General features: G+C 45.6%; 1 protein-coding gene across 1 annotated transcript in view; it reads left to right on the forward strand.

Annotated features, from left to right (window-relative positions):
• The window catches only part of EPHX2 (epoxide hydrolase 2), a 96,575-nt gene that overhangs the window by 70,591 nt on the left and 7,864 nt on the right, over positions 1–18,120 (forward strand). Inside the window, exons 17-18 of the mRNA XM_083178844.1 lie at positions 2,767–2,847; positions 3,043–3,101. Of these exons, the coding sequence (XP_083034970.1) occupies positions 2,767–2,847; positions 3,043–3,101 (140 nt within the window). The remainder of the gene's footprint in view (positions 1–2,766; positions 2,848–3,042; positions 3,102–18,120) is intronic.

Here is an 18,120-nt window from a genome sequence, read left to right on the forward strand (position 1 = left end):
ACGGAGCGCCTGTCCCCCATGATCCCCACCTAAATGTGGAGCCGGTTTCAGGATACTCCGGAGCCCAGGCAGCCTTTAAGAAAAGGCTATAAGCGCTGCACAGGGAGACCAGACAGTGTCTCCCCTGTGCACAGTGAGCTGACAGGACGCGCTTCTGTCAGCTCCTGCTGCGCTAGCAGTGTGAGGATTCACTATGAGAATCCTCACACTGTGCCTACCTAGCTAGGGTAAAAGTTAATAAAACAATAAAAATCCCCTAACTACTCTAATTCTTCGGCTGCTCCTGCAGCCCTTTAGAATAGCACCCACTCCAGTGGGCACCTAACACGAACTGAAGAGTCCAGGGATGCAGTAGGGGAGGAGCCTACCCTCTAAAGCTTTAGGATAGGTGCCTGGCTCCTTCGGACCCTCCTACATCCCAGTGTTGAGCTGTGTCACCAGGACCATTGAAAGAGAAACCAGGTTGATTTTGCCATGTAATTGATTGCTGCTTTAAAAAACATGGGAAAACTCTTCCAAAATCTCTCACTTTCTGAAACTCTCACCCTATTACATTTGGCCCGATATGTCATTTAATGGTATAGGACATTAAATGGCAATATTATAGGTTCAATCAGAACCAATATCTCATCGCATGCCATACAATAATGGCATGCGATGCGATGGGGTGCGATTTTTTAACGCATCCCAATGCAGCGCATGCCATACAATAATGGCATGCGATGCGATTTTTTAACGCACCCTATCTTTTTAATGCATTCACTGACACAGAGCAGTGAATAAATTACATAGGAAAATCGCATTGCATGCCATACAATAATGGCATGCGATGCGATTTCACTACCGTGAATAGCCCACTACGCAAATGCCATAGTGGGCGCCGTGATAATACACAAGTACCAATAATTTTTTACAGTTTTTATTACTTCACAGTAGTTTCTGTATGTAATGGGTATGTGTGTATGTGATGTAATTGGTATGTGTGTGATGTGATTGGATATATATATATATACAGTATGATGTAATGGATATGTTTGTGATGTAATGGGTGTGTACTGTGTGTATATATATATATATATATATATATATATATATATATATATATATACTGTATATATAATGTAATGGGTATATGTTTGATTTAATGGGTGTGTGTGTGATGTAATGGGTATATATGTGATGTAATAAGTATGTGTGTGATGTAATTGGATGGTGGGGTGTGATGTAATGGGTATGTGTGTGATGTAATTGGATGGCAGGGTGTCATGTAATGGGTATATATGTGATGTAATTGGTATGTGTGTGATGTAATTGGATGGCTGGGTGTGATGTAATGGGTGTGTGTGATGTAACGGGTATGTGTGTGTGTGTGTGATGTAATTGGATGGTGGATTGTGATGTAATGGGTGTGTGTTTGTGTGATGTAATTGGATGGCTGGGTGTGATGTAATGGGTGTGTGTGATGTAACGGGTATGTGTGTGTGTGTGATGTAAATGGATGGTGGGGTGTGATGTAATGGGTGTGTGTTTGTGTGATGTAATTGGATGGCAGGGTGTGATGTAATGGGTGTGTGTGATGTAATGGGTGTAAATGTGATGTAATTGGATGGCAGGGTGTGATGTAATTGGTATGTGTGTGATGTAATTGGATGGCAGGGTGTGATGTAATGGGTGTGTGTGATGTAATGGGTGTATATGTGATGTAATTTGATGGCAGGGTGTGATGTAATGTGTGTGTGTGTGTGATGTAATGGGTATATATGTGATGTAATGGGTATGTGTGTGATGTAATTGGATGGCAGGGTGTGATGTAATGTGTGTGTGTGTGTGTGTGTGTGTGTGTGTGTGTGTGTGTGTGTGTGTGTGATGTAATGGGTGTGTGTGTGATGTAATGGGTATATATGTGATGACTAGAGACAGGATTTTATGCATTTGCATATTTACATATGCATTTGCATATTTTGCCCATTCTCACTGGTTATTGCATATTTTACCTAAAATCTAGTACTGGTGCATATTTTAGGCCCTGTCCCCTTCCGACCCGCGAGTCACAGCAGTGCTTTGCCCTGCTGCTGCTGGCCAGGTAGTGGTAGAGTGTGCAGGCTGGGGCAATATGTGTGCAGTGATTGGGAACTTTGGATGTACGCTATGTCTGACACTGCTCTAGGCTGCCAATCCATATTGATAAAAGTCAGTTGGGGCGGATGCCATTACCAAGCTCCTGAACCTTTGCCTGCCCCTGGCCTGGGACTTTACGCCAAGAGAGAGACTTCTGCAGCAGAGGAGGCGGGCAGAAGGGTTGTGACATCACGCAGCGCGGAGGAAATGCTGCGTCACAGTGAGTACGCGGCGCAGGGAGGAAGCCTTCCACTGCGCCAACCTCACACGCTATGCTGACATTTGATCCATCGGCGCTGGAGATGAGGGTCCGTGTAGTTGATGCAAGAAGAGGTTTGGACGCTGCACTATGCTGTAGCAGCCAGAAAGAAAAAAAATCCTGTGTACAGCACTAGACATCTGCAGATGCTGTGGGCCTATTTTTGAGGTTTATTTGCAACTAATTGTATGCTGATTTTTAAATAAATAAGTTAAAAATTACTTTTTTTATTATTTAATGTAGCATATTTTAACACTTTTCATGCATATTTTCAGTATTTTTCATGCATATTTGCATGCATATTTGAAGCTTTTTATGTTGCATATAATCCTGTCTCTAGTGATGACATTGGCTCTGGGAACATTATCATTTTTGTTTTTCCCTTTAAGATCGTGGTGCCATCTCTGATGGTGACCGCGGGGAAGGACCCAGTGCTGCTACCAGTTCTTACTACAGGCATGGAGAAAGTGGTGAGTTATCTGTGGGGACTCCACAGGATAATGGGGTACGCAAATATATAATCACTATTACCCGTGCTGCCCATACCCATGTCATGCTGGGAGAGGAGATATGTTTTGGGCACTTTACCCTGATAATAGTAATAGGCTAACGCCAGTGTGACCCCCGGGCAGATCGGTGATGATATATGCCTGTATTTATTATAGATCCCTAATCTGACAAGAGAACACATAGAAGTGTGCGGCCACTGGACCCAGATGGAACGGTGAGTGGGGTGACGCCAATGGTTGGGATGTATGTAATAAATATTATTTATCGGTTCTGCTGCGCAATGTTCAGGCTCCAGTCACCAACGGCGCTTCTGTCCGCCGGCGTACTTCGCTTCACGTCACGGTATATACCGTAACTTACCTGTCCAGCCTTCTGCTGATGGAGACAGCAGCCTTCCGGTGGTTCTGTACAGATGACATAAGCGGTACAGTCACAAGCCTGCAGTACTGTTGGCTGAATAGAAATGGATGCAAGTGCTGGAGGGTATCGAGCACGGATCAGTCAGATAAGTTATACATACAGTATCAGTCAGATCCGTCATACATGCAGTATCAGTCAGATCTGTGCTGGCTGCAGTGTGAAAAAGGTAAAAAAATAAATAAATCATTAAAAAAAAAGACGACCCCAGGCTCAAAGAGCTGGTCCTGGTTTTAAAAAATCAGAGAACAAATGAGTAGGGGTCACTCATATTCTGTGAACCACTGGGCCCACCCAGCCAGCAGGGTAATGCCACAGCCGGGGGGAGACTTTTTATACAAGTTCCTCCCGGCCAAAGCATTAACCCCCTGACTGGGCAGGGATCATGGGGACCCCTCCAATGAAGGTGCCCCCCCCCCCCCTCTAGAACTTACCTGCCCAGGCTGAAGCCCGGGGCTGTCCCCGGTGTCCCTGGGCCGGTAGCCAACGCGCTGATTTAAATGTGTAAAAAAAATAGAAAAAACTATTAGGTTCTGCTGTGGAACCACAAGTCCCAGCATGCGGTCCATTAATGGGCTTGTTGGTACTCTTAAGCTGGCCATACATCTACAGATTGGTTGTCAGATCTGGCTGGATGGAACAAAATCCTGGTAATGGATGAGAGCAGATGACAGTTGACCATTTGCTTTGAAATGCTGGAAAACTGCCAAAAACTGTCACTCAGATATTACCAGGTGTTTGTTATAACCAGCCCAATCTGACAATCAATCTGTAGATGTATGGCCAGCTTAAGTTGCACAGCAGAACTAAAGCCTCAAGATGTGTGCTTACATCCTGCGGCTCCTCCTCCCGAGTAGCGCTATTGGCCGCCTAGCAACTCTGGATTGGCCGCTAGGTGACCAATAGCGCTCTTTGCCTTTCAGTGGATGAACACTGAATCCAGTCCACAGACAATGAAATAGCCTTTTTTTTTATTAATATCTCCACTTTTTGGGATTGCAAATTATTTATTTCAGGGCTTCATTTCACATGTCGAGGTGAAATATTGCGCATTGCCATTGCCTGGACAGCACCACCTAGTGGTCACATCATTATAAATCTGATTGGTAAATCCTGACTTTTCCTAATGGGAAACATCCCCAAAAAATTTAAAGTTATTGGTTTATTAACTTTATCATAGATCAGGGAATATCGCTCAGCTTCCGATCCCTACATCAGTGTATACGTTGAGCTGAACATCAGTAGCTGCCTGTATAACAGCAGATGATTCCGCACTGGGATGGGAACCGTGCATACTCTGGTTGTTATAGCAACCTCTATAGTTTTCAGCATGTATGATTATAGTGTAAAACTAGCATTACTCCAACAGTAATATAGCACAAAGGAGATGTAGTCATTCAGAACTCGTATTTCTGTCCCAGTGGAGTTTACAATCTATACTCCCTACCACATGTACGCGCACACACAGACATTTTAGGGTTCAATTTTTTGGGACCCAATTTACCTACCAGTATATCTTTGGATTGTGGGAGGAAACCGTAGTACCCGGAGGAAACCCACACAAGCACGGGGAGAATATACAAACTCCGCACAGTTAGAGCCATGGTGGGAATGGAACCCATGACCTCAGTGATGTGAGGCAGTAATGCTAACCATTGCACCGTCTGCATCAGGCCCTTGAGTTGTCACACTCTGCTGTGGTGCTGCTAGCACAGGTTGGTGTGCATATCAGTATTGAAAAACAGACCACACTAGATGCACCACAGCAGCAAGCTAAACACCAGGCAGGAAAGGGGAGCCGCACAGGTTGTGAACAATGCAGATGCTAGAATGATCACTAGTGACTCTGCACCTTGGATATTACTGAAGTACAGGCATTGATGTATGTATGTGATGTGTGAAGTACAGGCATTGGTGTATGTATGTGATGTGTTCTCTAACAATCTGAGGTACAGGCATTGATGTATGTATGTGATGTGTTCTCTAACACTGTGAGGTACAGGCATTGGTGTATGTATGTGATGTGTTCTCTAACACTCTGAGGTACAGGCATTGATGTATGTATGTGATGTGGTCTCTAGCACTCTGAAGTACAGGCATTGATGTATGTATGTGATGTGTTCTATAACACTCTGAGGTACAGGCATTGATGTATGTATGTGATGTGTTCTCTAACACTCTGAGGTACAGGCATTGATGTATGTATGTGATGTGGTCTCTAGCACTCTGAAGTACAGGCATTGATGTATGTATGTGATGTGGTCTCTAGCACTCTGAAGTACAGGCATTGATGTATGTATGTATGTATGTGATGTGCTCTCTAACACTCTGCGGTACAGGCATTGGTGTATGTATGTGATGTGCTCTCTAACACTCTGAGGTGCAGGCATTGATGTATGTATGTGATGTGTTCTCTAACACTCTGAGGTACAGGCATTGATGTAAGTATGTGATGTGGTCTCTAGCACTCTGAAGTACAGGCATTGATGTATGTATGTATGTATGTATGTATGTATGTATGTGATGTGCTCTCTAACACTCTGAGGTACAGGCATTGATGTATGTATGTGATGTGGTCTATAACACTCTGAGGTACAGGCATTGATGTATGTATGTATGTGATGTGCTCTCTAACACTCTGAGGTACAGGCATTGATGTATGTATGTGATGTGTTCTCTAACACTCTGAGGTACAGGCATTGATGTATGTATGTGATGTGCTCTCTAACACTGAGGTACAGGCATTGATGTATTTTTGTGATGTGCTCTCTAACACTCTGAGGTACAGGCATTGGTGTATGTATGTGATGTGTTCTCTAACACTCTTACAGGCATTGGTGTATGTATGTGATGTGCTCTCTAACACTCTGAGGTACAGGCATTGATGTATGTATGTGATGTGTTCTCTAACACTCTGAGGTACAGGCATTGGTGTATGTATGTGATGTGTTCTCTAACACTCTGAGGTATAGGCATTGGTGTATGTATGTGATGTCTTCTCTAACACTCTGAGGTACAGGCATTGATGTATGTATGCGATGTGTTCTCTAACACTCTGAGGTACAGGCATTGATGTATGTATGTGATGTGTTCTCTAACACTCTGAGGTACAGGCATTGATGTATGTATGTGATGTGTGAAGTACATGCATTGATGTATGTATGCGATGTGTTCTCTAACACTCTGAGGTACAGGCATTGATGTATGTATGTGATGTGTGAAGTACAGGCATTGATGTATGTATGCGATGTGTTCTCTAACACTCTGAGGTACAGGCATTGGTGTATGTATGTGATGTGTTCTCTAACACTCTGTGGTACAGGCATTGGTGTATGTATGTGATGTGTTCTCTAACACTCTGAGGTACAGGCATTGATGTATATATGTGATGTGTGAAGTACAGGCATTGATGTATGTATGCGATGTGTTCTCTAACACTCTGAGGTACAGGCATTGGTTGTATGTATGTGATGTGTTCTCTAACACTCTGAGGTACAGGCATTGATGTATGTATGCGATGTGTTCTCTAACACTCTGAGGTACAGGCATTGATGTATGTATGTGATGTGCTCTCTAACACTCTGAGGTACAGGTATTGATGTATGTACTGTATGCGATGTGTTCTCTAACACTCTCAGGTGCAGGCATTGATGTATGTATGTGATGTGTTCTCTAACACTCTGAGGTATAGGCATTGATGTATGTATGTGATGTGTGAAGTACAGGCATTGATGTATGTATGTGATGTGCTCTCTAACACTCTGAGGTACAGGTATTGATGTATGTATGCGATGTGTTCTCTAACACTCTCAGGTGCAGGCATTGATGTATGTATGTGATGTGTTCTCTAACACTCTGAGGTGCAGGCATTGATGTATGTATGCGATGTGTTCTCTAACACTCTGAGGTACAGGCATTGATGTATGTATGCGATGTGTTCTCTAACACTCTGAGGTGCAGGCATTGATGTATGTATGTGATGTGTTCTCTAACACTCTGAGGTGCAGGCATTGATGTATGTATGCGATGTGTTCTCTAACACTCTGAGGTACAGGCATTGATGTATGTATGTGATGTGCTTTATAACACTCTTACAGGCATTGATGTATGTATGTATGTATGTATGTGTTCTCTAACACTCTGAGGTACAGGCATTGATTGATGTATGTATGCGATGTGTTCTCTAACACTCTGAGGTACAGGCATTGGTGTATGTATGTGATGTGTTCTCTAACACTCTGAGGTACAGGCATTGATGTATGTATGTGATGTGTTCTCTAACACTCTGAGGTACAGGCATTGATGTATGTATGCGATGTGTTCTCTAACACTCTGAGGTACAGGCATTGATGTATGTATGTGATGTGCTCTCTAACACTCTGAGGTACAGGTATTGATGTATGTATGCGATGTGTTCTCTAACACTCTCAGGTGCAGGCATTGATGTATGTATGTGATGTGTTCTCTAACACTCTGAGGTATAGGCATTGATGTATGTATGTGATGTGTGAAGTACAGGCATTGATGTATGTATGTGATGTGCTCTCTAACACTCTGAGGTACAGGTATTGATGTATGTATGCGATGTGTTCTCTAACACTCTCAGGTGCAGGCATTGATGTATGTATGTGATGTGTTCTCTAACACTCTGAGGTGCAGGCATTGATGTATGTATGCGATGTGTTCTCTAACACTCTGAGGTACAGGCATTGATGTATGTATGCGATGTGTTCTCTAACACTCTGAGGTGCAGGCATTGATGTATGTATGTGATGTGTTCTCTAACACTCTGAGGTGCAGGCATTGATGTATGTATGCGATGTGTTCTCTAACACTCTGAGGTACAGGCATTGATGTATGTATGTGATGTGCTTTATAACACTCTTACAGGCATTGATGTATGTATGTATGTATGTATGTGTTCTCTAACACTCTGAGGTACAGGCATTGATTGATTGATGTATGTATGTGATGTGTGAAGAACAGGCATTGGTGTATGTATGTGATGTGGTCTCTAGCACTCTATGACTATAGAAGTTTGCATTTGCTGCCCTGTGTGCAGTGCACATCTCACCCACTCTGAATGAAGGCCGACCTATGGCACACATTGTCTGTTTGGTCACAGGGAACCAGAGCCTTGACGTCCCCCGGGGTGCCCCTCTGGATCAGATTTATGGCACTTCGACGTGTAATACCGTATGGATGTGGGAACTGTTATCCAGTGTGACTGTAATTAGGAGACATGCGGTTACTGGGGTCTGGAGACACTGTCACCCACATCTCACGGTAGCGCAGGGGAGGGGGGATTCTATACCAGTTTGATGACTGATTAAAAACTTTCATTACAAGTCTGTGACTGTCCCCGGTCACCAAACGGCAGCCCTCTGACATCCCTCTGCCGTTCATGTCACCTCTTGTCTCATTGGCGTGTTACAGTATATGGTGGCAGGTCTCCGTGAGAGCAATAACAGCCCTGTTCTGCTCCTACGTTCATCTCTTCCAGGATTGCACTAAAATACATTGATTTTCTTTTATTGAAGCTTCAACATGTGGCGATAAAGTCATTTAATTTTCACCAATCCATAGGATTGCCTTTTTGATTTTGAGGCTGCTGGTTTGATGAAACATACTGAAAACCTATTGCAGCTCACCCAATACTTGTGTACCCGCATATGGGCACGTCTGTGGTTAAATGCTTGTTGTTGCAAGATATTTCTATATAACGTTAGTAACAATATATTTTGGGAAGTTTTGCAAGTATTAATGCTTCTAGCATTACTGCCTGCAATATGTTTTTTTTTGTGTCCAACTATATATTTGCTGTGATGTTTCTTTTCTTCACACTCAGCACAATATACATGATTAATATGATGCCTGTGCAATAAATTCCAAATGCAGTTGGACCTTGTGTGAATTCATCCCGAAGCATATAAGTATGTTTCCCATGTATTAAAATGTTATTTTTTGAACACTATACTGTCTGGAACTTGTAGGCACTACATATATTTATTGGATGTGCTGTTTACCACACCATTATAGCATTAGCCAATTCAGTATGTTGCCCCATGTACTGTCGTTCTCCTCCTACAAATGCTACTTCATAAACCTCAGAGTATTATGCTCTTCCCATGCTGACTTCTCCGCACATGGCCGTCTTATCACCACTAGAACCCCAAGGTCTCGTCCTGTGTTATGGGTCCATCACTATCACTCTGTATTATGGTCTTCCCATTGCACATGGCCGTCTTATCACCACCAGAACCCCTAGGTCTCTTCCTGTGTTATGGGTCCATCACAATCACTCTGTATTATGCTCTTCCCATTGCACATGGCCTTCTTATCACCACTAGAACCCCAAGGTCTCTTCCTGTGTTATGGGTCCATCAATATCACTCTGTATTATGGTCTTCCCATTGCACATGGCCGTCTTATCACCACCAGAATCCCTAGGTCTCTTCCTGTGTTATGGGTCCCTCACTATCACTCTGTATTATGCTCTTCCCATTGCTCATGGCCGTCTTATCACCACTAGAACCCCAAGGTCTCTTTCTGTGTTATGGGTCCCTCACTATCACTCTGTATTATGCTCCTCCCATTACACATGGCCGTCTTATCACCACTAGAACCCCAAGGTCTCTTCCTGTGTTATGGGTCCATCACTATCACTCTGTATTATGCTCCTCCCATTACACATGGCCGTCTTATCACCACTAGAACCCCAAGGTCTCGTCCTGTGTTATGGGTCCATCACTATCACTCTGTATTATGCTCTTCCCATTGCACATGGCCGTCTTATCACCACTAGAACCCCAAGGTCTCGTCCTGTGTTATGGGTCCCTCACTATCACTCTGTATTATGCTCTTCCCATTGCACATGGCCGTCTTATCACCACTAGAACCCCAAGGTCTCTTCCTGTGTTATGGGTCCATCACTATCACTCTGTATTATGCTCCTCCCATTACACATGGCCGTCTTATCACCACTAGAACCCCAAGGTCTCGTCCTGTGTTATGGGTCCATCACTATCACTCTGTATTATGCTCTTCCCATTGCACATGGCCGTCTCATCACCACTAGAACCCCAAGGTCTCGTCCTGTGTTATGGGTCCCTCACTATCACTCTGTATTATGCTCTTCCCATTGCACATGGCCGTCTTATCACCACTAGAACCCCAAGGTCTCTTCCTGTGTTATGGGTCCATCACTATCACTCTGTATTATGCTCCTCCCATTACACATGGCCGTCTTATCACCACTAGAACCCCAATGTCTCTTCCTGTGTTATGGGTCCATCACTATCACTCTGTATTATGCTCTTCCCATTGCACATGGCCGTCTTATCACCACCAGAATCCCTAGGTCTCTTCCTGTGTTATGGGTCCCTCACTATCACTATGTATTATGCTCTTCCCATTGCACATGGCCGTCTTATCACCACTAGAACCCCAAGGTCTCTTCCTGTGTTATGGGTCCATCACTATCACTCTGTATTATGCTCTCCAGTGTTTGTGTGCATTTCCCTAAAGCACTGTGCACCCGTTTAGCCCTTTGGGGCAATCAGCCCCATTATTAATCTTTGTATGAGTGGCGTGACGACCCCGACCTTGTAGACCCTGCTATCGATATGTGATAGTGGTAATATCCTTGGCACAGTATAATGTGTGAATGGTTCCGCCTTAGAACAAGGCGTCTGATACAGAGCAGCGGAGATTCAGACTTCATGCATCTGCAGATTCCATTCTTCTAGTGCATACAATGAGCTTTTGTCTCCAGCCTTGTACAGAACGCTGTGTTCTGCTGTTTCTATATGGTAACGATGCTTAGCCCGGGTTTAGTTGCTGTCATCTTTTTATTACAGTGCTTTGTACGTTGTATGGGAGAGCAACTATAAGGATGCAGCTATAGACCATAGCGATGTGTATATGACAATGTAGCACTGTTACGTCTAACAATTCACATAATGCAGCTGAATGTAGGACTCACCTGGACGCATTAGGGACAGGTATAACAATAGGTGCTGATTATAATACCAGCAGTGTCACATAAGGGACCAGCGCACATTACTCCCAGCCAGGGGAGCCAAGAGAGGGGGGAAGTGGGTACTAATTACCCGGGCCCAGGCTTGCTGAAGGGGCCCCGCAGGGGCCCTGGTCTGACCCCTCCCTTTCCCCTCCATCCCTCCCGGGTAGCAACAGTAGCACACACTTCTACAGCATTTGCTGTGCTGACAGCAGGCTGAGCATGAGTGTCTCACTGACAGCGTGAAAGGTCAAGCTGAGCCTGCTGCCAGCACAGCACATGCTGTAGGTGTGTGCTGCTTCTGAGATTACAGTTTTTAGAGTTTTCTTTCACCCTCCTCTAAACATTTTGGGGGCGTGGCCTAAGTGTGGGAGGTTCCCACAACACATACACATGTAGGCCACGCCCCCAACATTTTACAAGGGCCCGGCATTCCTCTCGGCTGCCCTGCTCCCAGCTCATGTGCTCAGGACTGTCGGCTTCTATCAGGTGCAGTCAGTGCTTAGGGGAACATCACCCAGCCCCTACTCTAAAGCCATGGGCTGCGGGCTTATCATGCGTCCCCCTGTGGTTTTATGGCCCCTTAAGCCTTTGCATTCTCTATTATATTGGAGAAATAGACTACATGTCCTGTATACCAATCACTTGCCTGATGTATGTCATATGGAGACCAGTAACCCCCCCCCCCCCCCCCCATTTCTATATTATTTATTAACGATTGACCACCTTATACTGATGCGCGTTTCTATGGTTTATGCCAAGATCCGTGCGTCTGCAGGCAGGAGGCCTAGATGCATAGGGTGTGTCTGACACAGGCCTCCCTTCCCTGTACGCATGACTCGGGGGAGCACGGAACTTAAGCTGCACGTCCATAAGACGGAACAGCTCCGTCCAATCGCATTGTTGCTGCCCATTTTGTACAAAGATGCACAAAATCTGTGCCTGCGCTGTACGCCTCCATGCATAGGGCCTGATTCAGACCTGTTAACAAAGCTGCAATGTTTGCAGATGGACAAGACCATGCTGCGCTGCAGGTGGGCAGATGTAACCTGTGCAGAGAGAGTTCGATTTCGGGGAGTTATTTTGATACTGTGCAGGGTAAATACTGGCTGCTTTATTCTTACACTTCAATTTAGATTTCAGTTTGAACACACCCCCACACTAATCTAGCTCTCCCTGCACATGTTACATCTGCCCCACCAGCAGCGCAGGTTTGTTCATATGAGAAAATTGCATCCTGTGTTAGGGGCGGGTCTACGGACAAGACAGTTCAGCCACAGTGTCTCCACTCCGGACTAATAACTATCAAGCACTTGTTGCTCTCCACCGGATGGTGTCAAAATCCCAGCGGTCGAAATCCCAGCGGTCAAAATACCGACGCCGAAATCCCGATAATTTCTCCCTCTATGGGTGTCCACAACACCCCAAGAGGGAGAATAAAATAGTGTGCCGAGCAAAGCGGGGTACCATGCCCACTGGACAAGGGAGCCCGCAAGGGGGGGGGGGGGAATTCCAAGGCCCCCCCTTGTTGGGATTTTGGCGGTCAGGATTCCAGTCATTTGTCATTTAGCCCACCATCACCACCACCCCACCCACCCCCAGCATTAGGAATGGCCATCGGTGATCTGACCATCGAAGGTTGCCTTTGGCAATAACAATCAATCAATAACACATAAACCATCTAGTTTGCACCACTTGATGGCCACCACTGGTAGGTGCTGGCCGGGCCGTGGGGCAAATAAAAAGCATGGTTAGTGGCTTATTGCACCAATGGGGAAAGAGATAAGCATCGTGCCTGGGGAGAACAAAAAATATTTGGTTCCACTGCGCCATCGTCGGTAGAGAACCATAACTCTTCGATAGTTTACAAAAATCAATGGTTAACTATCAGTGAACAATACGCCGGCAGGATGCAGGAGAACCTTCTTCTATTCCTGTCCCCAAGCCCCCACCCCCCTACCTGCGGTGCATAATTCAGGCTAATAGCGATGAGCAAAGTGATTTGGGGGAGGGGGAAGCAGAGCGGTTGGCAGTAAAGTATCTAGGTCTACACGCAGCCCCCCCCCCCCCCCCTCCTGGTCTGCGGGTTTGCCCGCACACACACACACACACGGTTGTGTTACAGTATTTGGTGATTCCCTTAGTAATGAACAGGACCCCTGGAGTGGTTACAGTATCACATAGCACCAGTGCCCCTAGTTATTCAGTGTACACTATGTTACAGTATTTGGTGATCCCCCCCCCAGTAATGAACAGGACCCCTGGAGTGGTTACAGTATCACATAGCACCAGTGCCCCTAGTTATTCAGTGTACACTATGTCACAGTATTTGGTGATCCCCCCCAGTAATGAACAGGTCCCCTGGAGTGGTTACAGTATCACATAGCACCAGTGCCCCTAGTTATTCAGTGTACACTATGTTACAGTATTTGGTGATCTCCCCCAGTAATGAACAGGTCCCCTGGAGTGGTTACAGTATCACATAGCACCAGTGCCCCTAGTTATTCAGTGTACACTATGTTACAGTATTTGGTGATCCCCCCCCCCCCCCCCCCCCCAGTAATGAACAGGACCCCTGGAGTGGTTACAGTATCACATAGCACCAGTGCCCCTAGTTATTCAGTGTACACTATGTCACAGTATTTGGTGATCCCCCCCCCAGTAATGAACAGGACCCCTGGAGTGGTTACAGTATCACATAGCACCAGTGCCCCTAGTTATTCAGTGTACACTATGTCACAGTATTTGGTGATCCCCCCCATTAATGAACAGGACCCCTGGAGTGGTTACAGTATCACATAGCACCAGTACCCCTAGTTATTCAGTGTACACTATGTTACAGTATTTGGTGATCCCCCCCCAGTAATGAACAGGTCCCCTGGAGTGGTTACAGTATCACATAGCACCAGTGCCCCTAGTTATTCAGTGTACACTATGTCACAGTATTTGGTGATCCCCCCAGTAATGAACAGGACCCCTGGAGTGGTTACAGTATCACATAGCACCAGTGCCCCTAGTTATTCAGTGTACACTATGTCACAGTATTTGGTGATCCCCCCAGTAATGAACAGGACCCCTTGAGTGGTTACAGTATCACATAGCACCAGTGCCCCTAGTTATTCAGTGTACACTATGTCACAGTATTTGGTGATTCCCCCCAGTAATGAACAGGTCCCCTGGAGTGGTTACAGTATCACATAGCACCAGTGCCCCTAGTTGTTCAGTGTACACTATGTCACAGTATTTGGTGATCCCCCCAGTAATGAACAGGACCCCTGGAGTGGTTACAGTATCACATAGCACCAGTACCCCTAGTTATTCAGTGTGCACTATGTTACAGTATTTGGTGATCCCCCTCAGTAATGAACAGGACCCCTGGAGTGGTTACAGTATCACATAGCACCAGTACCCCTAGTTATTCAGTGTACACTATGTTACAGTATTTGGTGATCCCCCTCAGTAATGAACAGGACCCCTGGAGTGGTTACAGTATCACATAGGACCAGTACCCCTAGTTATTCAGTGTGCACTATGTTACAGTATTTGGTGATCCCCCCCCCCCCCCAGTAATGAACAGGTCCCCTGGAGTGGTTACAGTATCACATAGCACCAGTGCCCCTAGTTATTCAGTGTACACTATGTTACAGTATTTGGTGACACCCCCCCCCCCCCCCCCAGTAATGAACAGGTCCCCTGGAGTGGTTACAGTATCACATAGCACCAGTGCCCCTAGTTATTCAGTGTACACTATGTCACAGTATTTGGTGATCCCCCCCAGTAATGAACAGGACCCCTGGAGTGGTTACAGTATCACATAGGACCAGTACCCCTAGTTATTCAGTGTACACTATGTCACAGTATTTGGTGATCCCCTTAGTAATGAACAGGTCCCCTGGAGTGGTTACAGTATCACATAGCACCAGTGCCCCTAGTTATTCAGTGTACACTATGTCACAGTATTTGGTGATCCCCCAGTAATGAACAGGACCCCTGGAGTGGTTACAGTATCACATAGCACCAGTGCCCCTAGTTATTCAGTGTACACTATGTCACAGTATTTGGTGATTCCCCCCAGTAATGAACAGGTCCCCTGGAGTGGTTACAGTATCACATAGGACCAGTACCCCTAGTTATTCAGTGTACACTATGTTACAGTATTTGGTGATTCCCCCAGTAATGAACAGGACCCCTGGAGTGGTTACAGTATCACATAGGACCAGTACCCCTAGTTATTCAGTGTACACTATGTTACAGTATTTGGTGATCCCTCCCAGTAATGAACAGGTCCCCTGGAGTGGTAACAGTATCACATAGCACCAGTACCCCTAGTTATTCAGTGTACACTATGTTACAGTATTTGGTGATTCCCCCAGTAATGAACAGGACCCCTGGAGTGGTTACAGTATCACATAGCACCAGTGCCCCTAGTTATTCAGTGTACACTATGTCACAGTATTTGGTGCCTCCCCCAGTAATGAACAGGTCCCCTGGAGTGGTTACAGTATCACATAGCACCAGTGCCCCTAGTTATTCAGTGTACACTATGTCACAGTATTTGGTGATCCCCCCCAGTAATGAACAGGTCCCCTGGAGTGGTTACAGTATCACATAGCACCAGTACCCCTAGTTGTTCAGTGTACACTATGTCACAGTATTTGGTGATCCCCCCCAGTAATGAACAAGTCCCCTGGAGTGGTTACAGTATCACATAGCACCAGTGCCCCTAGTTATTCAGTGTACACTATGTTACAGTATTTGGTGATCCCCCCCAGTAATGAACAGGACCCCTGGAGTGGTTACAGTATCACATAGCACCAGTGCCCCTAGTTATTCAGTGTACACTATGTCACAGTATTTGGTCCCCCCCCCCCAGTAATGAACAGGTCCCCTGGAGTGGTTACAGTATCACATAGCACCAGTACCCCTAGTTATTCAGTGTACACTGTGTTACAGTATCACATAGCACCAGTACCCCTAGTTATTCAGTGTACACTATGTCACAGTATTTGGTGATTCCCCCCAGTAATGAACAGGTCCCCTGGAGTGGTTACAGTATCACATAGCACCAGTGCCCCTAGTTATTCAGTGTACACTATGTCACAGTATTTGGTGATCCCCCCAGTAATGAACAGGACCCCTGGAGTGGTTACAGTATCACATAGCACCAGTGCCCCTAGTTATTCAGTGTACACTATGTCACAGTATTTGGTGATTCCCCCCAGTAATGAACAGGTCCCCTGGAGTGGTTACAGTATCACATAGCACCAGTGCCCCTAGTTGTTCAGTGTACACTATGTCACAGTATTTGGTGATCCCCCCAGTAATGAACAGGACCCCTGGAGTGGTTACAGTATCACATAGCACCAGTACCCCTAGTTATTCAGTGTGCACTATGTTACAGTATTTGGTGATCCCCCTCAGTAATGAACAGGACCCCTGGAGTGGTTACAGTATCACATAGCACCAGTACCCCTAGTTATTCAGTGTACACTATGTTACAGTATTTGGTGATCCCCCTCAGTAATGAACAGGACCCCTGGAGTGGTTACAGTATCACATAGGACCAGTACCCCTAGTTATTCAGTGTGCACTATGTTACAGTATTTGGTGACACCCCCCCCCCCCCCAGTAATGAACAGGTCCCCTGGAGTGGTTACAGTATCACATAGCACCAGTGCCCCTAGTTATTCAGTGTACACTATGTCACAGTATTTGGTGATCCCCCCCAGTAATGAACAGGACCCCTGGAGTGGTTACAGTATCACATAGGACCAGTACCCCTAGTTATTCAGTGTACACTATGTCACAGTATTTGGTGATCCCCTTAGTAATGAACAGGTCCCCTGGAGTGGTTACAGTATCACATAGCACCAGTGCCCCTAGTTATTCAGTGTACACTATGTCACAGTATTTGGTGATCCCCCAGTAATGAACAGGACCCCTGGAGTGGTTACAGTATCACATAGCACCAGTGCCCCTAGTTATTCAGTGTACACTATGTCACAGTATTTGGTGATTCCCCCCAGTAATGAACAGGTCCCCTGGAGTGGTTACAGTATCACATAGGACCAGTACCCCTAGTTATTCAGTGTACACTATGTTACAGTATTTGGTGATTCCCCCAGTAATGAACAGGACCCCTGGAGTGGTTACAGTATCACATAGGACCAGTACCCCTAGTTATTCAGTGTACACTATGTTACAGTATTTGGTGATCCCTCCCAGTAATGAACAGGTCCCCTGGAGTGGTAACAGTATCACATAGCACCAGTACCCCTAGTTATTCAGTGTACACTATGTTACAGTATTTGGTGATTCCCCCAGTAATGAACAGGACCCCTGGAGTGGTTACAGTATCACATAGGACCAGTACCCCTAGTTATTCAGTGTACACTATGTTACAGTATTTGGTGATCCCTCCCAGTAATGAACAGGTCCCCTGGAGTGGTAACAGTATCACATAGCACCAGTACCCCTAGTTATTCAGTGTACACTATGTTACAGTATTTGGTGATTCCCCCAGTAATGAACAGGACCCCTGGAGTGGTTACAGTATCACATAGCACCAGTGCCCCTAGTTATTCAGTGTACACTATGTCACAGTATTTGGTGCCTCCCCCAGTAATGAACAGGTCCCCTGGAGTGGTTACAGTATCACATAGCACCAGTGCCCCTAGTTATTCAGTGTACACTATGTCACAGTATTTGGTGATCCCCCCCAGTAATGAACAGGTCCCCTGGAGTGGTTACAGTATCACATAGCACCAGTACCCCTAGTTGTTCAGTGTACACTATG

Source organism: Crinia signifera, chromosome 3 (genome assembly GCF_055691185.1).
Source record: "Crinia signifera chromosome 3, ASM5569118v1, whole genome shotgun sequence".
Lineage (NCBI taxonomy): Eukaryota > Metazoa > Chordata > Amphibia > Anura > Myobatrachidae > Crinia > Crinia signifera.